The sequence below is a fragment of the Phyllostomus discolor genome, chromosome 4, assembly GCF_004126475.2.
Source record: "Phyllostomus discolor isolate MPI-MPIP mPhyDis1 chromosome 4, mPhyDis1.pri.v3, whole genome shotgun sequence".
Lineage (NCBI taxonomy): Eukaryota > Metazoa > Chordata > Mammalia > Chiroptera > Phyllostomidae > Phyllostomus > Phyllostomus discolor.
The window spans coordinates 111,956,092-111,980,568 of NC_040906.2; the positions used below are offsets into that span (position 1 = coordinate 111,956,092).

The following is a 24,477-nucleotide window of genomic DNA, read 5'->3' on the forward strand; positions in this document are numbered from 1 at the left end:
GATAGTAACATTTTCTAAAGATTTAATCTGTGCCAACACTTAATAAAGAGTATCCATTTTTAGATGAAAAACTCATTCAGATGTATTGCATGCTTCCCTGATTTCTTTCACAAAATATTGTTATTCATCTTTAACCCTCCCTTGATGGCTTAAATAAAGGAGGCTCTATAATAGCTTTAAAAAATAGTGTAGCTCTGGAAAGAATACTGGTTGCCTACAGATACACTCTCCAGTCAATCAGTACATGTATTTTACCATTATATTGAAGTTAAATATACCATTTATTTTTCAAATTTACCATTAAATATGAAGTTTTGTGTTGGTTTCAGAAACCAGACAGTCATAGCTATCAATACCCTCTAAGAGAGGCCACAATTTTCTTACTAAGTAAAGTGAATTGTTTTGCAGAAGTCAAAAGCATAAATTTGAGCAGAGTGACAAGCAATTGATATGACTTCAGTAATGGGTGTTACACTTGTTCATGATTTATTATAGATAGCATGACCAACTCCTCTAGATCAATTTCAAGTGTAAGAATTTAATGCACACACAAATCCTGGGTATTTTAGATTGCTGTTGTGTCCAATAATAACAGATGTTTAAGTAGTTATTTTTCAAGCAAATTTACTCACATTAGATTGTCACCAAGGAACAAGGTAAAAAGCCAGGATTTATAAAAGAGACAGAAGAGAGGGATAAGGAAATAATGGCTGCAGACAATTTGGGAGCAGTGTTTCTTGTTTGCACAGCTTGATGATGGGTGGGTAAACTGGTTAGCTGGCAGCTGGAAGATAGGTCAGTTTGGCTATTTCTGTTGTGAGTAGGCCAATTTTGGATATCAGAGAAAACAATTTGGTTATTTATGTGTTTGTTTGTTTGTTTGTTTTTTAAAAGACTGGAGAAAGCAGCCATGTGGTGCCCGTTACAGTCTGGCTCTGTGCCTCACAGAGGGCTGATGTCCCTCCATACGCAGCGCTGTCTTCCTCAGGCCAAGTCCGAGTCCGTGTCCTCAGAATTTCTCACTGGAAAGCCTCTTTCTCTGAAGAAGAAGAAAGCCTCTTCTTTTTTGAACTGTCTTCTTTTAAATTTATTGGTTTGTTCTGCAAGTATTTACTATTACTCTGGTTTCTGGATCTTAGCCATATTTTGAAAACTTGTTTATTTTGATGGAGGCTTCATTATTATCCTGCAATAGGATTTTTTCTGTAAGTGACATTTTATCCCATTCCACTAGTGTCTCCTAATTTTCCTGGTTATATGCTCACATAACTTCCACACTCCTATATAACTAGAGTTTTGTGTATGAGTAGGTTGGATTTCTACTTTATATGGTAGCATTGGTTCATTATATAGTCATCATTACATTTTAGCATGGATTTGATGTTTGAGATGTTTTGGCTGCTAAGAGAATGTTTTATGCTTTTGCTGGGTTCTTGGTTATGCTCATAAAGATGTCTGGCTGGGTAGTTGAGTGTTTGGTTGGTGAATTACATTGTGCCACAGTGGTGCTCCCAGCAAGGAACATTTCAGTCCACTGTAGTGCTTTGCCGGGTTTCTTGGACGAGTGAGCCAGTATCTCTGCTGTCATCACCAGTCAGAGCTCTAATGCAGCTGCTCTCAATCTTTTTGCAGCCCTGAGGACAGGTGCCTTCACAGCAGTGGCAGTGGTTGCTGTGACGGGGATGGGATATGTGGAGCAGTAGTCCCCTCCGGTCGAATCATAATCGGGAGGCCTTTTTAAAGTTTGAAAAGCCTCTAGGGTGTGTGTGTGTGTGTGCGTGTGTGTGCATTATCCCCTTTAAAAAATCATCTTTCTGTGCACCTGAAACTAATACAAAATAATATCGAGGATAAACTGTGATTGAAAAATAAACCATTTCTCTAGTCCTGTAAATTCAGCTTCTCCAGGTAACATACATAGTAAAGGAGAATTAGAGGATTTTGTTACTTGTCTAGCTTCAAGGGGAGGAATAAATGGACATACAGCACTCAATTTATTGTATATTTTTAAAAGAAAACATTTTATAATTCTAGGTTTTGTAGTGTAAAGTGCTCTGCAGGAGGAAAGAGAGGACAGCATGAGCACGGAGCAAGACGGCCCAGGCCCTCCGGAAGAAGAGAGCCCTCCCTCAGCAGGTTCAGAAGACCATGCCCCTCAGGATCCGGGAGGACTGGCCCCGCCCCCTCAGGGCGAAGAGGCTCCTCCCTCTTCCGGCAAAGAGGGAGGGACCGAGCAGGACCTACCGGAAGAGGCCCCTGGAGAGGCAATCTCTGCAGGAGAGGCAGCCTCTGGGGAGGATACAGTCCCTCTTTCCGAAAAAAGTCGTCTTCCTTCTGCAAGCGATATTTTGAATCTCCTTTCTTCTGATGAAAGAATAGTTTTTCCAGACGACGATGAACCGGAACCACACAGAATTCGACCTAGGCTTGCACCCCGAATAGCTCAGTCGATGGTTTCCGAAGCACTTTCTCAGTCTTCCCGTAGGTCATCCAGATACCTCCGAAGTATGAGTGGCATTCCCACTCTACAGGAAACTTTAAAAGAGAGACAGGTTTTGCTTATAATAATATTTTTCTTATATGTCACATTTATTTCAAATGAAATATTCTGTTTTTCTTTATAATCACAACTTTGAACGTGGTTTCTATTCTTTAGGCAAGATTTAGAGATGCGAGGGAAAACCGAAAACTGAAGATTGACCCTTTATACAAATATATATTTGAAATTCTATCAGAAAACCTTGGGCTGGACATAGTAGCCGTCGAAGAGTTAATTTTGGATTGCCCATCTGTAAGTTTGTCTTATCGTTATTTTTTAAATTTCTCTTTCAGAAGTGATCGATTTAAGAAACTGGAGTCATGGTCATGAACAACAAGATATGTAGAAAGAGAAGGCTGGATTTTACTGACTAGAGAAGCTTTATTTTATAGAATTAAAACCAGTTGAATGATATTTCTAGTTAGGCCTACTATTAAGAACTAAGGAAAAAGAAGAGTTAGCAACAGAATTTGGCTAAAATTCTAACTCAGAATGCCTTTAGAGGGTAGAGGGAGCCCTGGCCTGTGTGGCTCAGTTGGTTGGAGCATCCTTCCTTAGACTGAAAGCATTTAATTCCACATGAGGGCACATATATGCAGATTGCAGTTTCAATCCTGGGGTGCATGTGAGAGGCAGATAATTGATGTCTCCCACATGATGTTTCTCTCTCCCTCCCTCTCTCACTAAAAGCAATGAAAAAATGTCCTCTGATGAGGATTAAAAAAGAAGTTGTTAGAGGGATAGTCAAGCATAGATAGAGTCGTATTTTAAAAGAACAGATTATATGAACTACATATGCAGATCATTTGGACAGAAAAACAAACTGCATAAATATGAGTTAGGGAATAGTGACTATTGAATGAGTACAGTAGAAAACAACAAGGCAATTACCATGCATTTTAACATGTTAGGGGCAGTCCTGGATTATGCTTACTTTCCTCCTATAATTATTAACATTCCTTCCTTTTACTCATAAGTGGGTCCCAGTTTAGGATGATGAATTTATATGGCCACCCTAATTATAGTAACATGATAAGCTGTGACTTTCCTAGCAGCTCTCAGAAGCAGTATCATAGCTTCCTTTCTGGTAGTTTGAATTCTAAATTGATTTGCAATAGAATTACTTCTATTGTTAAATTAACTGCTACTAATAAAAAGCTGCTTGAGCTTTTTATTGATGTGAAGTGGACTGGACTGGAGCCCCAGCAAGACCAGTGAGCAGGTACATGCTTGGTGGTGAGCTGATTGTCCCACTGAGTGCACTGGTGAGAGTTGGGTGGGTGGCGGTATTGTGATGAGGTTGTCATTATCAGGGTCCCTACACCCTGCTTTCACAGGGACCTGTAAACTTGGGCAAAACTTACTAGCTTGCTCTAGGAGCCACGATTTTGTGGAATGGTTCCGAAAGAGCCTCTCCCTTGCTTGATGCAGTGTGTTGTCAAGGTGTGGAAAGTTATCTGCCCTTTCTTTCTTCCAAGACCATTATAAAACTTTATAATTAGCAGTTCCCTGACAGTATAAATGGGATTACTTATTTTCCAGCTCCCTTAGTATGTTATATGAGATGAGAAATGTGATTGATGCAGAGACATAATACCTTTAAAGTATTTCAGTGGTGAAGGCTAGAAAAATGCATGGAGATGTACACAAAACAAGAGGTGCCACAGCAAACAACTGGAAGTAGAGTATGGTTTCTCAGTTCACCAACGTTCCCTGCGGGAAAGGAGAGGTGTGGTCAAGGATGTCTTCGTGGGCATGCAACCTGGGTAGTTAAATAGGCCCCTGTGGTGAAGGGCCTATCGCTTGGTTTAGTGATCTGCTGTCACCATCTTGAAACTCTTAATTTTTTAACAAGCAGTCCTGCATTTTCATTTTGCACTGGACCCCCAAATTCTGTAATCTGTTTTGGCTGTGGATGATTCCATCCATATAGCAAGAGGATTCTTATTGTTATTCTCAAGTTGTTTCTCTTTGTTTTGCCTGTTTTAATACTTTCCTGGCCTCCCTTCCCTGCAGATTATTTAGGCTCCTTGGGCAACTCTGCCTGTGTGCCTGCCCGTTCTTAAAGTAGAAGAAAGTGGTACAAAACAACCTGTACACATCCCTGAGCAGATAACTATGAGATGAAGAAAAGGCCAGTTTCTAAAAAGATGTTTCTCAGTAGGCCCAAGCTTCAGGACTGTCCCAAGGACCATTCTTGTGTTTGGTAAGGGAGGAAACCAGGTGGGTGAGCAACCTCGTTTCACCTAAAAATGGCTAGGCTGCAAATTTGGCTCATCCCACAATTGGAGTCCCAGCAACTCAGCAATGCGTTTAGGCATAGACATTGGGCTTGGCCAGTGCCTTCAGGGGAGGACAGCTTCTAGGACTAAGTCCTAGAGATGGGTGCCTGCAGAGCTGGTGATTCACCTTTAAATATTTGTCATGTGGCTTTCCAGACTCATATTCTGTGCTTGGAGGAGGTCTTTCTTGCTGGCTAGCATGCTAGCCAGAAAGTGGGGGTTCCATGTGCCTACAAACCCTTCTATTTGTCATTTCTAGTGTATGTCTCAGACTTTGGGTTTGTGTGGTTTTATCCTTCCACTAAGGCCATGACCAGACACTACTTAGGCTGCAAAGAATGGGAAATCTAGGTCTTAAGGGAAGAATCAAGCCAGGAAACGTGTTTCCTTAGTTTGTGAAGTGCAAAGCCACAGTGGAGGGAAGATGTGAGGAAAACCAATGTCAAAATCTGGGAGAGATTAGAGTGCTTGTTTTGTGGCAAGGACATAGTAAATTGGCATAAAGACTGGTAGACAGGTGAGTAAGGAAATGGAACAAGGAACAAAGAGTATAGTGGGTTGGTGTGGTGATTTAGAAAACTGTACATGAAAAAGTTTTCCATTTATGTGAAGATAAGTGTGCTGTGCAGAGTGAAAACAGCTTATTAAAGGCACAAGGAAGTAGTGGGCAACACAAGGTATGGTGGTTATTTTGTTTGCCTTGAGATCCATTCTCCACTGTGCTCCACCCTTTTCTGTGGTCTGGAAGGTTGACCTCTCTAGAATCCATCAGTTGGGCTCCTTTGCTCTGTGGCTTCCACGTGGCTCAGCCACTGGGAGATACCGGCAGGAGCCTGGAGGGCAGAAGGGAAGTCTGATCCTCCCCACTTGGCCTTGTTTCTGGCTGTGATCATGTTCTCCCATAACTACAGCTCCTCCTGAGCAGTTCCTCTTCCACAGCTCCAGTTCTCAGCCTGCTCTCAGCTACACTGTTCTCCCCATGCCCACCCTTTCAGGCCTTGCGGTGGCACTGGTTTTCCTTTCCTTCCTTGCTGGTCCCGTTATATTGTTGCTAAGGCCACAGCTTTCTCTGATCCTGCTCTGACCTTAGAAGTAGCCTCTTTATTATAAAGTTTCTTTGAAAACTCCTTTGTTGGGATGCTTTTCTTGCCAGGACCTTTACTGATACAGAGGTATCTACCCTCTTAACATTCATGCTTTCACCATTTCTCTTTCACTCTTCCCTTCAGTCAGCAGTGGTCAAGATAGTCACAGACGATGCTTTCCTGACTTACACGACAGTGTTTTCCAAAGTCAGTGTGGCAACAACGTAGTTCTGTGGAAAGAGCACAGATCTGGAGGCGCTGGGCTGGTGTCCAGTTCCGGGCTCTGTACTGTGGTCGTGCCTTTTATCATTCACTCCAATTTTTTTTTAGCTCTTCTGCAAGAGGGGCATGATATGCCACCTTACCTAGTGCAAAGTCGTGATGAAGCTCAGATGAACTATTTGTAAAATGTTACATGTAATGGGTAAATTTGCCTAATCCATAGTCATGATCTAGGCCTATGACAACATTCACTCTGTTGCTCTCAGGAGTACAATGTGTCTAAAAAAGAATTTGTTGCATTTTATGTTGTGATCTCTTTTTTAAATCACAGTCAAGTGCTTTACTTTTGAGAATTTGTATGCTTTCATTGCTGATGGGTCATAAAAGTCAGACATAGCAAGAAAGTATTTATGGAACTGGGCAAGAATAGCTGTGCTGGCAGCTTCTGTATCTATCAGGTTACAACCTGAAATAATTGTGCAAGAGTCAAGTTTATGTGTGAAATGGAAGAGTAGAAAATTAAGGGCTAGAATCTTGCACATCACTGTGGCTCCGTTTCCTTCCTTAGGTAGTGGTTCTCAAACATGGTCCCAGGACCAGCAGCTTCAGAATCACCTGGAACCTTTTAGGAATGCAAATCCTCAGGCCCAGCATTCTGCATTTTCTAAAAGCTTCCAGGTACTTCTCTGAGACACACTCAAATTTGAGAGCCATTGTCCTAGGGGGAGAAGCTTCACCAGACCCAGGATATTTCCCACATGTGATAAGTGAAGAGAAACCCACTGCCCAAGAGATACAATGTATGAAATTAGTGGGTTCAATAACTGTATTTCCCAAATGATGCGTGAGGGTTTTTGTTTAAATGACCTACTTAGTTTTCTACTTACTTAAAGTATTACTCTGGCTCATAATTAAATAAGAACTTCATGCTTATAAATAGGAAGACTTGTTATAATTGTTTTTATATTAGTTTGGCTACAAATTGGTCAAATTACAATTGTTAAAAACATTTACTCAAATAATTGGTCAAACAAAACAGTTAATCAGGCAAGTTTTCTATTCTTCAAGCCAGCTTTTAAGAATATTTTTTTTAACAAAAATTCTTTATAGTTACCTAGAGTTGGACTCACCCATTAACTTCTATAAGATTTTATGAAGAGGGTCAGGTAAGTGCCACGCAGTTACATATGTAGCTTATTAATGTCAGTTTGGAAATAGAATTCACCCTACATTCCACAGTAATTTTGTGGAATTTGTTAAATTAGTTCAGATTCTAATCCTGCCTTTGATGTGCCTGTCACTGTGGACCTTGAATAAACTGTTTGAGCCTCATTTGTTAAATCTAGAAAATGATAAGGAATAAGGAATGTAAAATGCCTAGCACAGGGCTTGGTTCATTTTATTATAGCTCCTTAGTCATTTTATTGATCATCATTTTTTCTTTTATTTAACAGCTGGACCCATTTTCTTATTTTTTAATGAAAGATGGCTCTAAGACATTGAAATTTTTGTATCAGGAAGGAGATGCACCTGGCATTGGTAAGGATGTTTTACTAGGGTAATGTGCTTCCTGTTAGTTAATAAATGTTAAAGTTCAGCGTGTCTTTTCTCTTACATGTAGAAAATCTTTAGAAAGAAAATTTACTAGACGCTCACATCTTCAAAACAGTGCATTTTCAATCCAAGTCTGTATTTCAGGTGCTACCTTAATGGTTTAAGGAGAAAACATCCTTATAGAAATCATTGACCTCTCTTGGGGAATACAAATTTTTACCAGACTTTAATTGGATTTTCCCTGAAACAGGCGGAGTCATTTTGCGCACATGTTTTCAGATGACTGGAAGTGGTCACAAAATCATCCGCAAGCTCAGCAGCCGCTCCTGTGGTCCTGGGTCACACCTGTATCTGCCACAGCTGCCTGGTGGACTGTCTGCCTTCCCCTACTGTTTACATTATTCCTAAAAATGATGACACTTTACCAAGTTGTTAAACATTTGCCTTAGTAACTAGTGCACAGCCATCATTTTGGTTTCAGACTTATCTTCCAAACTCTGTGGATTTTACCTTTGGTATGTCCTTCCTGTTGGTCCTTTCTCACTTTCCTCCTCTGCTGCCTTAAGGCTGGACCCGTATTTCATGCCTTCCCTAGTATTCCAGACTAAAAACTGGTACCAGATTTCCCCTCTGAAGTTCACACTACTTACTCCTGCCAAGTAAATCTTTTTTTGTGCTGCTAGTTGTGGGATTGGGTCCAACCCTTCATTTATCCACTGAGGCCCAGAGTAACCTGGACACACAGTATCTGTGTAGTTTGATTTCCTGTTCCAGAAATGAGCCTTCTGCTGCCTGTAAGCCAGTTCCTTCATTGCTTTCTGTTCATACCATAGTCATTCCGTGCACTTTCCTCTGCCCTCCTGACTCTCTCAGAATGCCTTCCTCCTCTCCAGCCACCCAAATCCTGTGCTTCCTCCAGATGACCTAATGCACTCTCTTCTACAGAGCCCTCCCAGAATGTGCCAAATCACACCCATCCCTATTCTCTAGACTTCTGTGGCATTTAAAGTCTGCATCATAAAATACAGTATCTGATTATGTTCTTCTATTTTCATTTAATTGTTAAATATATGTGTCTTTCTTCCCTAGCAGAATATATAAACTCATACATAGTGACTAGGTCTGCTCTGTTGATTTTCTGTCTCTCCCAGTTCTTATGCTGGGGTATTATTGTATGGTCCATGTTTTCATAACTTATTAAAAATTAAAACAATAACTGAAAAGTATTTAAAAGAAAATATCTACCATTAGAAGAAAAATAAAAATCACCCACCTTCCCACTCACTTGAAACTCCTTGATGGATACCCTCTATAAATAAATAAATAAATAATAAGGAAGAAAGGAAGGAGACACAGAGAGAGATGTATTTGTAGAGTGTATATATATGTATATATACATATATAGTTATATATGTAGATATGTGGACTTGGATATATAACATGTAGAGCCGAATACCATTTTGTAATATGTAGGTACTATATATATATATATATATATATATATATATATTGTGTGTGTGTGTATATATATATATAACAAAATGGGATCCAACTATATATATTACTCAATGGCAGCTTTTAACATTTGATAATATTCTCTTCTCTGTGCCATTAAATACATTTTTACAATTAAATTTTAAACAGGCGCATTGTATTTCATTAGGCTAAGGTAATTATTATTTTCAAAACTTATCTCCTATTATTAGAATTTAGATTGTTTATAACTTTTTGCTTCTATAAACAATGCCTCACTAAAAATCACTGAAGCTAATTCTATGTGGATTAGGAAGACTTTAGGAAGAATTCTCAGGAGAATTGTCAGAAGAAAGGATAGACCTATTTTTAATCATTATTCTTGCTACCTACAAAGTAATACATTTATCAACTACATGTAGAGGTAAATTATTCCTCTATATGTCTTTCTTATATGCATGTTTTAACATATAAATGCTAATTATCATTTTAAAACTGTGACCATATAATATATCTTATTCTTTTTTTAAAAAGATTCTATTTATTTTTAGAGAGGGGAAGGGAAGGAGAAAGAGGGAGAGAAACATCAATGTGTGGTTGCCTCTGGAGCACCTCCTACCAGGCAGTTGGCCCACAACCCAGGCATGTGCCCTCACTGGGAATCAAACCGGAGACCCTTTGGTTCGCACGCAGGCTGGTGCTCAATCCACTGAGCCACACCATCCAGGGCAATGTATCTTACTTCTGACTTGCTTTTAAAAAATATATATATATATATATATATTTTTAAAGATTTTTAAAAGATTTTATTTATTTATTTCTGGAGAGGGAAGGGAGGGAAAGAGAGAGAGAAACATTAATGTGCGGTTGCTGAGGGCTGTGGCCTGCAACCCAGGCATGTGCTCTGCCTGGGAATCGAACCTGCAATGCTTAAGTTCACAGCCTGCGCTCAGTCCACTGAGCTACGCCAGCCAGGGCTTGACTTGCTTTTTGCACTTGACATTTTCTATGTTTAAAAAATGTACAGTATTCCATAGTATAGTTGCATTGTGATTTTTATAAACCTTTCCCCTATTGATAGATCTGTCAGCCAGGAATATGTTCAGCTATAAGTCAGAGAAATCCTAATAGTATCTTAAATAAATAGGGGGTCTGTTTTTCTCTTGTAACAAGGTAGACAGTGACTAGCAGTGGTTCAGATGCTCAGCAGTGCCATCAGAAAACAGATCCCCTTTATCCTGCCATTTTTAACATGTTGACTCTATATTCATGTTTGCCCCATGAAACTCTAGGCATCACATCCAGGTTCAAGGCACTTGTGTGAAAGGGCTTCACCGGTCACACCTCTCCTCTTTTACCAGGAAAGCTGAACTTGTCTATGTCTTATTGACCAGAACTGTGTCACATGGTTTCTTAGGGGCTAGGGAGGCTGAGAAAGCACTCTTCCAGGGAATGTACGCATTGCTTAATGGGACAGAATCAGGTTCTTTTATCAAGGAGAAGGGGAAGGGAGAATATTTAGTTTACAGGTAGCTCCTGTGCCAACCTCCATGAATGAGCATTTAAGCTCTTACATTGTATCAGTGTTCTTCCGCTGCAAGCAACAGAAATAGGCTGTGGCTTATGTAAGAAAAAAATGGGTAGTCCACAAATTTTAGAATTAGTTGAACCATCAGGCCCTGGAAAGGGCAGAAATAGAGTATTTCCATGGATTTCAGAGTAGTTTTTTTTGTTTGTTTGTTTTTTTTGCGTGTGTAGGGGAGGGGTCCATCACCAGGTTGACATCTCTTAAATCCTCTTTTATCTCTGTGTCTCTCTTCAAGATTTACATTCTTTCTTATTTGTTTGTTTATTTTATTGATGAGAGAGAGATCGATTTGTTGTTTTACTTATATACTCATTGGTTGCTTCTTGTACATGCCCTGACCGAGGATTGAACCTGTAACCGTGGCATATTGGGATGATGCTTTAACCAACTGAGGTACCTGGCCAGGGCTTCAAGATTTACATTCTTTTAGGGAGTCTAGTATGATTTTTAGGTACCCATCACTGCAGGACTCTGAGACTGGTGTCCTCCAGAATCACAGGTTGGGAGGAATCCCCCAAACCCAAAGGAAAGAAAACAAGGCATATAAAACATTTTTGTGGTTTTGTGATGGGGAATTAAAAATTGTATATGTCATATTTTAAATTGGCTATTGATATAAATAGAAAAGCTTTGATTTTGCATATTAATATTATAAACAGCCATTTAACAAAATTATAGTATTAATAGTTTTTTAAGTTAAAGATTTATAATTAAATTATTAGTTTTCATTGAAATTAGTTCAAGGAAAGAATTTAATATAAATATAAGAAATTGGGTGCTATGAATATATTTAATAAACAGCTGAATTGCCTCAGGGGAGTCATTGAGGGTTCCTGGAGACATGGCATTTCAGCGACGATCTGAAAGATAAGTTGGAATTAGGTAGGCAAAATATTGGGGGTTAGATGGAAGGACAGTTTGTGTGAAGGCCCTGTCTGAGGCCTGGCTAAAAGGAGCAGATGTTCAGAGCTCAGGGAAAGGAACCACAGGAAACCACACTTAAAGAATCCAATATTGACATCTTTTTGTAGACAAAGAATTCATTCCACAGTCATATCAAAACTTCTTACAATAAAGTGAAGCAAGTAGTGACACTGTAAGTTGAAGGGTAATTTATCACAATTGATCGATTCTGTGATCATGTGCTAAATTCTTGGCTTTTGTTTTCAGAATGTGGTCGGATTATTGCTGGAGTGACCAAAGGGGCAAAAATGATGAGATTGTATATAGACAATGCAGCCCCGGATAAACTAAAAGGACTGTGTATATTTTTTGTTCGCTGTCAAAATGATACTTTAATAAATACTAAAAATATTCATGAGGTATGTTTACCTTTTTTAAAAGAGATAAACATTTTTCTAGCTTTATTGAGATATAGTAGATTGTATAAGTTTAAGATGTATGAGTTGATTTAATGCACTTACATGCTGAGAAATGATTACCACTATAACATTACCAATACCTATTTACTATTTCTTTTTTGTGTGTATGATGATATTTAAGATCTATTCTCCTAGCAGCTTTCAAATATATAATATGGACTTGTTAACTATAATCACCATGCAGTACAGTAGATCCCCAAAACTTACTCATCTTAACAAAGTTTGTGCCCTTTGGCCAGTGTTTTTTCCATGCAAAATTCTGGGCAGAGGGCTAGTCTTTGCTCCTTTCCTAGACTGACACAGTTACTCTGATTCCCTTTTTGGAGACTGGGCAACTTTCAACTGAGAACTTTATGCGAGAGGATCAGTTTCATTTCACACACATACTCTAGGCTCCAGGACATGCCTCCTTCCCTCTGCAGAAATGACGCACCAAGCATGTGAATGGTTAAAATGGGGGCAGAATATGTTTGTTGATGTTAGAACTCTAATACTCAAAACCACTTAAATTTTTCTAGTAGTTTATAAAATGCATTGTCTGTGGTTATTGTAATATAAAATAGGTTATGATTCTAAGTTCTTTAACGGGATCAGCATATGAAGTCACATTTGCATGCTTTTCTTTCAGGAAGTGCTGTTTACTGTTCTGGATGCCTCAAAAGGCCTCCTAATAGGGATTAGGAATATGCTGGCAAAGATATTTCTACCAGCTATTCTTGCAACAAATAATTGGGGTGCTTTAAACCAGTCTAAACAAGGAGAATCTGAAAAACATATTTTCACTGAAACCATCAACAGATACCTTTCATTTTTAGATGGTAAGTATAAAATTTCATGTTTACTAAAAATGAGAAAATTGACTGTTATGAAAAATAAACATTAGAGAAAAAATTTCCATTTTAAAAGAAGATATTAAAGTTATTACAGACCTATAGATAAGATATCAGATCATTAGCACCTCTCTTTCCGGGGATCTTTGCAGGAGTAAATAAGTTCTCATTTTTGTTTTTCATTATAGCAGAAGGATTCTCTTCCTACATTATTTATGAAAATTTTCACCATATTTAAACATATACATTATTATAAATTCTTAAATATATAATTATATTATTTCATATTGTTGGAGCACAATTTTATTAACAAACTATCAAGTCACAATCTAATTGTTAATTAGAATTATATAACATTTTTATAAAGTATTAGGTCTCTTACATTTTAGTAATCACAGCTTGAAACCACACAATGACATTTCTACATTGACATTAAACACCTCTTCTCAACATTTTTTTTCCTTTTAGGTGCTAGAATAAGTATTGAGGGAACAGTGAAGTTAAAGAAGATAGACAACATTGATTTTTCCAAACTGCATGCTTTTGAAGACGTGACAGTTGCAGCTAGCAATTCGGAAACTGTTCGTCAGCTAGAGGACGTGCTGATGATATGGTACAAACAGATTGAACAGGTGAGCTAACTCAAGTAGTTTCATCAGGTATGAGTCGTAGTCACATCTGTGCTACAGTCACTATAATTTATCCCTAAAAGTAAAGGGAAGAGGAGTCTTCCAGATTCTGTTGTGAAACCCAGCCTATTCTTGACTCCAGTACAAAATTCACTGTTCTCTGTGGACCACTCAATATCAATTTTAATATATTTTGCACATTAAGGAGGAAACTATAACAACATGGGTTAAGAACGAAATAGTGAAGAATCAGGAGTATATTGTTTATACTCTTCAGAAGGGAGAGAGGAAAAGAACACAATGAAGAAACTGCAGCTACCGGTCTCTAAATAAATAATTAGAGAGTGGCACTAAATAAATATTCTTGATTGATCCATGGAATTGTCTGTTGACAAAGAGCTCCAACTAAGCTTATTTATGTCAGTACTGCTCTGGCCACATACATTCTCTGGCAATAACAAAAGCAATGTTATGAATGGGGTATATGTCAACATTCTGAGAGATGCCAACTTATGTCAATATTATAAACACTATTAAAAATCACGTAATTGCTCTAAAAAATCATGTAATTGCCCTGAAAGGACTCTAGGAGCCAGCTTACAGATCTCTGGTTCATGAGCACAGGACAGTCGACCTAGAAAAGAAAGTGTTCAGTTAAGTGTTCAGTTAAGTGGGGAGAAAAATCTTGACCAAGCAAGAACTAGAACCAGAACTAGTTCTCCCTCTAGTTCTAGTGAAGAACTAGAATACTAGTTCTTCTAGTATTACTTCTCGAAGAACTATGCTGCAAGGAGGAAGGAGTGGTTGGAGTAGAAAAATTGAAGGACTTTGGGAACTCCACCAAGGCCTGGAGTACTGGCCACAGAATTTGCTTCTAGGTGTCACCAGGTAATTGATGTGCATGACTGTGCACTAGAGAACTCCCACAGCCACTACTCTGCCATAGGAGGAAGGGAGAGTTGTAAACCATTGTGGAATTCAAGCCCACTCCTACACAATGGCCAAGGAGACCCTCTCCAATTATTATGATCAATCAATATAGATTTTCATTCACAAAAATGAGCATGGAAAAGAAAATGTTTGACATAAGAGATTTAGCAACTTGAAACAAGCAAATCAGCTTGGGCGATTGCAGCAAATGATATGCAATTAAGCAGAATCAATGTAGAAAATGGGAGAGATCTTTAAAAATATCACATCAGAAATAAACTTTGATCTCTTGTCATACACAAAATAAATTCAGGATGTATTGTAAGATTTGAAAGGTAAAACTCAAAAAAGAGAACATAAAACAACATGAATCTCAAAAACATGTTGTGTGAGAGAAGCCATCCTAAAGAAAAGTCATGTGAAGGCCCTGGCCAGGTTGCTCAGTTAGTTGGAGTGTTGTCCTGTATACCAAAAGGTCGCGTGTACAGGACAACACTGGTTCAATTCCTGGTTGGGGTGCGTACAGGAGGTGACCAGTTGATGTTTCTCCTGCATTGGTATTTCTCTCTTTCTCTCTCTAAAATCAATTAAAAAAATCCTCAGTAAGGATTTAAAAAAATATATAGTAATATTTTATAGTAATTTTACTATAAAAATATAGTAATATGAAAAGCCAAACAAAAATTGTAAAGGAAGTAGAACATAACATAAAACTACAGTAATATATTAAACAAGATAAAAAACCCAGAAGGCATGAAAGAAAAAAATGATCGATTTGGCTACATAAAAAAAGAAAAATTAACCTGGCTGGTGTAGCTCAGTGGATTGAGCGCAGGCTGCGAACCAAAGTATCGCAGGTTCGATTCCCAGCCAGGGCACATGCCTGGGTTGCAGGCCATGGCTCCCAGCAACCGCACGTTCATGTTTCTCTCTCTCTCTTTCTCCCTCCCCTCCCTCTCTGAAAATAAAATAAATAAATCTTAAAAAAAAAAGAAAAGAAAAATCAGTAACTTCCATATGACAAAAACCACCATAAACAAAGTTAAAAGATAAATGACCTTCTGAGAGAACATATTATCAGAATGTATAACAAAGAGTTTGTATATATAATATATAAAGAACTTCTGTAAGTCATTAAGAAATGATCAGTTCAGAGAAGAATAGACCAAGGATATGAACAATGTCATTTAAGGAAAGTACATAGAGAAGTTTGACGTGGGGAAAAAAGGGGGCATAGGAGTGACATAGTGTTTTCAACTATTTGATGGGATTTAATGTGAAATTAGACTTGTACTATATGGTCTTAGAAGGAAGAAGGAAGACCAGCAAGAGTGATGTTTATAAGGAGAGAGATGGAAATGGAATGTGCTGAATCCTTGGGAGCATTCAATTTGAGGCTGGATTGCCATCTATGAATAATGTAACAGGAATTAAACATCAAAAGGGTTGTTTGATTTAAAATTTAAAGTTAATTTCAAGGTCCATTTCCATTTTTAAATTCAGTTATTCAAATTACATAGACTTTCAGCTATTTAAAAAGTTTAAATTATGTCTAGTATCCTCTATTTAGGGAGGTGGAGAAGCTTGTAATAAGATTAGGAAAGAATTCCATAAACCATGTTTAAAATTAAAAGCTTTTTATGAATTAAAAATAGAACCTTCATAGGTTTGAAAAATTAACAGTGTATTTTTACCTCATTCGTATTCTTAAAAATACAATGACGATTTAAGTTATGAAAAGTCATAAACATTGAAAAGTACAGAAAATGATATAACACTGCTGTAACTGAGATTAAACAGAGACCTTTTGCTTCAGATCTTCTCTTCTGAAGCCTCCAACCCTGCCTTCTCCCTCCCTCTGCATCACTGCCATCCTCCCGTGACTGACTTCTCCCGTTCCTGTCAAAGTTTTATACTTTTACTGCATTTAAAAATTTGTAAGCTTTATATTACAGATATAAATAAATTATATATGTATATGTACTATGTATTTGTGTTTAAAATCTTTATTTTTAATAGAAGGTACACTACAATTAAGGATCATTTTACAGTTTCATTGTTCCTTTAACATTTTCTTTCATTCATATTAGCATAAGTAAATTTAATTAATTGACTTCTATTTCTCTATGAAGAAACCAATTTATTATATAGATGTTCAGACATCTAGGAGACATTTAAATTATGTCTAGTATCCTCTGTTTAAGGAGGTAAAGAAGTTTAATCATCTATTCCTCCAGAAAGATAGTTGTTTGTACTTTTTTTCCTATTGCAAACAATAAAAATATGTATTTAATGAATATCTTTGTTCAGGTCTCCTTTGTACTAGTTCAAGAGTTTCCCAGGGGAACTGCTGAGAGCAGTAGAGAATGGATATTTTGTGGGGATAGCAAAGCCCTCTAAATACTGGTTACGTTAACTATAAAATATAAAATACTAACTATAATTTTTTTTACACAAACATCTGAGAGTTCCCATTTCTTCAGATCTTTCCTTACATTTGGGATTGTCAGATTTTTATTCATAGCCAGTATATTGGATGTGCAGTGGTACCCTGATTTATTTTGCATTACCTTGAATACATTTGAGGTTGAGCATGTTTAGTGGCTATTTATGTTCCTCTTTATTGAATTGCATTCATATTCTTTACCTAGTTATCTTTCAGATTGCTTGGTGATATCTTACTGAATTAAATAATATTTTCTGGATATTAATCCTTCCTTGGTCCTCCTTGTATTCTTTGTTTTCATTTGGTATCATAAACCCATTTCTGTTCAAGTGTTATGAAGATATTCTCCTACATTATTTATTTTAAATGGTGAAATAGACAAGAATAAATACAATGAAATAAACAAATTATTGAAAAATTACACCTGTATAACCTTTGCACAAGTTAAGAAATAGAAGATTGCCAGCACCAACAATCCCCTTGCATTCCTCTTCCCAATTTCAATTCCCTTTTCTTTCCCCAGCAATAACTACTTTCTCAGTAATTATGATATTAGTTTCATGGTTTTCTTTATAGTTTTACCCCATCTTCAATATTTCTTAATACTTTATTTATTTATTTTCAGAGAGAGGGGAAGGGAGAAAGAGAAGGAGAGAAACATCCATGTGTGGTTGCCCCTCACACGCCCTCCACTGGGGACCTGGCCTACAACCCAGGCACGTGCCCTGACTGGGAATTGAACCGGTGACCCTCTGGTTCACAGACCGGTGCTCAATCCACTGAGCCATACCAGCCAGGGCCCATCTTCAGTATTATTTTAAAATTTATTTTTATTTTGATGAATTCCCATTTGTTTATCCCTTCCTTTATGTCCCTTGAAACTTCCTCAATAAACTAAAAATGGAACAGCCTTTTGACCCAGCAATTCCACTGTTGGGATTACACCCTATGCATCCTGAAATACCGATTCAAAAGAACCTATGCACCCCAATGTTCATAGCAGCACAATTTACAATAGCCAAGTGTTAGAAGCAATCTAAGTGCCCATCAGTAAATGAGTGGATCAAAAAACCGGTACATTTACATGATGGAATACTACGCAGCAGAAAGAAAAGGATTCCCCATCCTTCCAGACAGCATGGGTGGATCTGGAGAGCATTATGCTAAGTGAAATAAGCCAGGCCGTGAAAGACAAGCACCATATATCACCTATTAGTGGAACCTAATCACAACAAACAAGCAAGCAAAATATAACCAGAGACATTAAAATAAAGAATAAACTGCCAGTAACCAGTGGGGAGAGGAGAGGAGGGTTATGGGAGAAAGAAGGGGAAGGGTCATCAAGGAACATGTATAGAGGACCCATGGACAAAGCCAAAGGGGGGTAGGCTTGAGGGCAGGAGGAGCAGGGGAGAGAGGTGCGGGGGGAATGGAGACAATTATACTTGAGCAATAATAAAAAAATATTTTTAGAAAGAGGGCAAGAGAGGGAGAAAGTAAGGAAGGGAAACATCGATGTGGGAGAGAAGCATTGATAATACTGATTGGTTGCTTCACACTTCCTCTCACATGCTTTCAACTGGGGACCTGGCTGACACTGTGTGAATGTTCCCTGACCAGGAATCGAACTGGCCACATTTCTGATTGAAAATGATGCCCAACTGACTAGGCTACTCTAGTCAGGGCATCTTTGATATTTTTTTAAAAGTTTTACCATTTTGTTTTTAACATTTAGGTATTTAAACCACCTGGAATTATTTTTATGTGCAGGCAAAATATGAGGTGGCAATCTAATTTTTTCTTTTTCCATATAGTCAGTCATTTTTTCCCATTTTGAACTGCTTATTTAGTAGCCCATTCTTTCCTAACAAATTTGTAATACTACCTCTGTAACATACTAAGTTTTGGAACCCAGAACTTTTCTATCCTATTGGTATACTTAATTGTTTTTTGTACTTACACTATGCTGCTTTTATAAGTCACCATTTGGTATGGCAAGTCCCTTTCTGTATTTTTCTTCAAAATTGCATTGATTATGTTGGTTTAATTGTTCTTCCAAGTTAATTTTAAGACTAGTTTGTCAAGTATCATCAAAATCCCTTTTGAGATTTTGATTAAAAATTCATTGAATGTTTGAGGTCTATCTGGAAAAAGTCCAGCCATTGTTAATATAACAAGAATGGCTTGTGCAACGTTGATTTAACCTAGAAGCCAAGGAGAGTGGACTGGAATGTGCATGTATAAACAATGACAATTTCACTGTACTAGTCATTGGGGGCGGTAGATGCTGAATGAGCCTGTGTACTGTGTGGCCATCACATTCAAAATGACTGAGTGAGTAGAGCAATGAATTTACCAAATTTTGCATTAAGCTTGAACATTCCTCTGTGGAAACTATTTGGATGATTCAAAAGGCTTTTGGGGATGATACAATGAGCGCAACATAAATAAAAATGTGACACAAATGCTTCAAAGATGGTCAAGAGTCTGCTGAAAGTGATTCACATTCTGGAAAGCCTGCAACAAACATAAAACCTGAGAATGCTGAATGTGTATGGGCTGCAATCAACAAAGATTGGCAACTGAGGTGACTCAGCCCCCCTGCAGCCCAGATTTGGCATCCTGCGACTTCTGGCTCTTCCCAAAACTAAAATCACCTTTGAAGGGGAAGAGATTTCAGACTATTGATGAGATTCAAAAAAGTAAAATGAGGCAGCTGATGATGATTCCAACAAAAGATTTTGCAGGACATTTTGAACAGTGAAAGAGATGCTGGGAGAACTGTGTGAGGTCCCAAGCTGCATACTTTGAAGGGGACTGAAGTGTCATTGTCCTATATACAATGTTTCTTGTGTCTTGTATCTTCAATAAATGTCTCTATTTTTCATATTACATGGGTGTATACTTTCTGGGCAGGCTTTGAACCCCTTAATTTAGAGAACAGTGCCATCTTTATATTGAATTTTTTCATTGATGAACATAGTATATCTCTCCATTTATTTAGGTCTTTTTTTGTGTTGGAAGTAAGTTTTCTAATTTTCCCCAAAAAGATCTTGCATATCTTTCATTAATCTCTCAATATCTTATCATTGTTATTATTTGTTATAGCAAATGCTATAGATTTATATTTTTAGTTACATGGTTTGTAAAAAAAATGCTACTGAAATATATATATATATATATACACAGCAACCTCACTTTTATTAATTGTAAAAGTTTGTCTTTAGATATTCTTGAATGTTTAGAATGTGGTCAACAATGTCAGCTCTGATTTTTGTTTTTAAAGATGATTTTGTCATCCTTGTTTTTTTCATTTCCAATTTTTATCAGAATTCTTTTGTTTACTTATCTTGTTTTGGGATCTCTGTCACCAGGTTGAATGGAAGTCGGTGGTAATAATGTCAAAGTTGTCTTGTTCTTGGTTTTAAACTGATATTGTCTAAAATTTCACCTTTAAGTATGTTTGCTATAGATTTTTGGTAGCTAGGTACTATTGGGTTGGCCAAAAAGTCTATTTAGTTTGTTTCTGTAAAATAAGAGGCACATTTTTCATTTTCACCAATAACTTTATTGATTTGGATTTTTGAGTATGTTGGCTATCTCCTGCATGTTACAATGTTCATTATTCTCAATTAGTGTGTCGATTTGATGATCCATATCAACTTCAAGTGGTCTACCTGACCATGGAGCATTGTCCAGTGAGAAATCTCCAGAAGGAAAGTTTGCAAACCACTTTTGACATATTTGCTCAGTCATAGCACCTTCTCCATACACTGCACAAACCTTTTTTGTGTTTCACACATTTTTAACTTTCTTGAAATAATGAAGCATAATATGCCAAAAATGTTATGTATTTTTTTCCATCTTCAATATTAACATTTCTACACAAAATTAACAATTTTGACACTGATACGACAGCTGTCACAATACAGTTTAACAACATTGTTTCAACTGAAGTTAAAAACAACTAAGTACTACTAGAGCCATCGTACAGAAAAATCTAAAAGAATTTTTAGGTCAACCCAATATTTATCATGTTAAAGAAGTTCTGATCTATTCTTAGTTTGCTAACAATTTTTAACATTGTTAAGTGTTGAATGTCATTTATACTTTTAGCTTCCTTAGAAAAGATTAAAATAATTAGTTTTTACCAAAAAAACCAACATTTCTATATTCTGTGAATTTTTTGATTGTAGGTACTCATTGAGAGTGAGCAGATGAGAAAAGAAGCTGATGACTCAGGTCCACTCACTGAATTGGAGCACTGGAAACGCATGTCAGCCAAATTCAATTATATCATTGAACAGATTAAAGGGTCGAGTTGTAAGGCTGTCATAAATGTGCTTAATGTTGCACATTCCAAACTGTTAAAGGTAAAGACCTTGTATTTTAAAGCTTAGTATACTTCAGAACAACCAACTGGAAAATTACCCATTGAACTGCTTCTTTGCATCATACGTGGAAATCGCATGTTCAGAAGTATTAAACTTTGAGTAAGGCTTTCTCATATACTACAGTTACTTTCAGAAGAAGAAAAGAAAGTATAGAAATGAAGATTTAGTCTTCAATATTTTGCACACTGGTTTTGACAGTACTACTGTGGGATGATTGCCATTCATTTTTAAATTGTTTTTGAAATTGTAAATCAACAGAGGCTCATTGAGGAAAGAACTACTTAGAAATTCAAAAGCAAAAATGCCCTCTTGTCATACATCTCATTCTGAGTATTTTACCTTTTTTTTCTAGAGGTCATCTTTATTAACAGTTTCATTTGAATCTTTCCAGGTCCTTTTCCTTTTTTTTACTCTTCCTTAAAAAAGTATATATTTATAATAAAATATAAAAAATTTATCATTATAACAAATAATGAATGATTTTTTGGTAAAAGATTTAGAAAGTATGAATGAAAGAAATGTCTCCTTAAAATTAAATTTATCAGGGTAATATTACAAAAGTTTCAAGTATTCAATTCTATAATACATCATCTGTATATTGCATTGTGTACTCACCACCCAAAGTCTAGTCTCCTTCCATACCCATATATTTGACCCCTTTATCTACTTCATCTTCCCCACCTCCTTGCCTTCTGATAACCACTCTACTGTTGTGTATGTCTGAGTTAAAACATATATCTCTTAATCAAACATCGTCCCAAACCATAACTCCTGTTCCTGAATGGTAAGTATATATAGACAGTTTTCTATTTGTTGGTTTTATTAATACATCTTCTGTGATATTTTTATATGACTATACTACATACATATGAAATTGTATAGTTTTGTAATATATAATAGTTTCTATTACATAGTTTCTATTTTTTATAACATAGTGTCATATTGGATTATTCTTCAACACCCTTTTCTCCAATAGCTATGGTAGAGAGTTATGCCTGTCATCAAGCTATGTAGTTTTCCAGAATGTTAATGTACCAAGTTTTATCTAGTCATTTTCCTGTTTATAGACAAACAAGAAAGACAGTTTTCTTTATTTTTTCCGCCAACAGTCTTGGAATATAATTTACATACTATTTATTTATCCAGTTTAAAGTGTACAGTTTAGTGGTTTTTATAAGTGGAGTCATTTTTACTGGCTTCTTTCACTTCACATGGTCCCAAGGTTTACCCACATTGTAGCATGCATCAGCACATCTTTTCTTTTTACAGCTGAATAATATTTTGTTGAAGATGATAATCATATTTTGTTTATCAGTTAGGGACATTTGGATTATTTCCACTTATTGACTATTGTGAAGAATGCTGCTGTGAACATTGTTGTACAAATTTTTGCATGGAGATAAGGGGTAGGAGTAGAATTTCTGGGTCAGATGCTAACTCTGTTTAATTTTTTGAGGAAAATTGTTTCTTTTCTATGTATTCACAAACACTGCTGCAGTTAAAACTTGTATATGCATACTTGAGAGTATTTCTGAGGCTGTATACTCCACAACTTTTTAAATACTATCAGTTGAGTTTTTTTCTTCCAGTCTGACATGTGAAAAATGGCTTGTTGTATTTGCCTTTTCTTTATTAATAGTGAAGTTGGTCATTTTTTAGAGTTTGTTGGCTATTTGCGTTTCTTCTCTAGTGAATAGGTTGTTTATATCTTCCCCCCATTAAAAAAATTCAGAAATTATTTGGTATTGATTATAGGAGTTATTTATTACTGTTGCTATTAATCAGTTGTTATATATGTTGAATGAGGCAATACACCATAATCCCTTAGCATCTCTCCACATTCTTGCTGGCTATGAAAAGTTCATCTTGCTGATAAGGAATATTTTCCTGAAATGGTGTTCTGTTTCATAACTTGACCCATACTTGAATTCCCAGAATAATGTGAATAGCTAACCTAGAAAATTCACTCCAAGTAGCAGCAAATCCAATTTAAGCCTGTGGGCTGGATGTTAATTGCAAATGGAATGAATCTTCAGTTTTAGGTGTTTATAACTTTAATCTTAAATACTACACTAAAAAGATATATCAATCACCTATAAGTAGCTACTATTTTAGTATATATCAGTATATATGATTAGGGAAGACAGCTTGAATTTCTTGATTAAACTTTAGCACACTCATATATTTGGATGTGTTCCAGAATTCTTTTTTTTTTTTTCTTAGAATTGGCGTGATTTGGATGCAAGAATCACAGATACAGCAAATGAATCAAAAGATAATGTCAGATATTTGTACACTCTAGAAAAAGTATGTCAACCTCTCTATAACTATGATCTAGTAAGTACACTTTTAAGAGTATAGTTTAAAAAATTAATGCATTTAAAAATAACTTATTATGTGTGTGTGGGGAAAACATATTGCAGAAAAGTTACTTAAAAGCTGTATTTTCCTATTACATATCTATAATGAAGTAAAACTATATTATTTTAACCCACATTTAAATATATAGTATTGTCATAAGTGTGGCCTTATTTGTGAATTAAATAAGATAAATATATTCATTTTCCATCATTTCTGTTCTTTAGAAGCAAATCAGGAAGGCCAGTGCACACTCAGGAGAAGGGGATTATAGAAGAGTGTGAATACTACGAGGATGGACATTACTGGGGCCGTCTTAGAGGCTACCCACCAGATTAGAGATTAGGAAATCAAAACTCATGAAAATACAGTGACTTTACCAGCACCACTCAGTGAATCAGTGATGCAGGACAGGACCCCTCTTCTAGTTACTAACCTACCATAGTATTTCCTTTACAGGAGAGTTCCTTTAAAGGACATATTAACAGTATCATTTGCTTTTATTTTTCTAAAGTTTATATTTTTTGATTCATAAACTATCTGGCATTTCATAATGTTTTATATGAAATACAAAAAGTAAAAAATATCTTATTATATTTTTAGATAGAGGGGGGAAATCAAGGAAACTAGTATTTGTTGAGAACTTAGGGCACTTGTAGTTTTAAAGATGGCCACAATCTTGAGAACCCTGCCCCTTTGTTGTATGCATTGTAGCCATTTCCATATAGTTTCATTCTATATTCACAACAATCCTCATTTCAAAGA

General features: G+C 36.6%; 1 protein-coding gene across 1 annotated transcript in view; it reads left to right on the top strand.

The window, feature by feature from the left end:
* Positions 1 to 2,193: 2,193 nt before the first annotated feature.
* DNAH8 (dynein axonemal heavy chain 8) overlaps positions 2,194 to 24,477 on the top strand; it is a 305,262-nt gene continuing 282,978 nt past the window's right edge. Inside the window, exons 1-8 of the mRNA XM_028509424.2 lie at positions 2,194 to 2,552; positions 2,657 to 2,791; positions 7,583 to 7,667; positions 11,914 to 12,065; positions 12,754 to 12,943; positions 13,424 to 13,587; positions 21,157 to 21,333; positions 23,578 to 23,691. Coding sequence (XP_028365225.2) covers positions 2,451 to 2,552; positions 2,657 to 2,791; positions 7,583 to 7,667; positions 11,914 to 12,065; positions 12,754 to 12,943; positions 13,424 to 13,587; positions 21,157 to 21,333; positions 23,578 to 23,691 — 1,119 coding nt within the window. The 5' untranslated portion in view covers positions 2,194 to 2,450. The remainder of the gene's footprint in view (positions 2,553 to 2,656; positions 2,792 to 7,582; positions 7,668 to 11,913; positions 12,066 to 12,753; positions 12,944 to 13,423; positions 13,588 to 21,156; positions 21,334 to 23,577; positions 23,692 to 24,477) is intronic.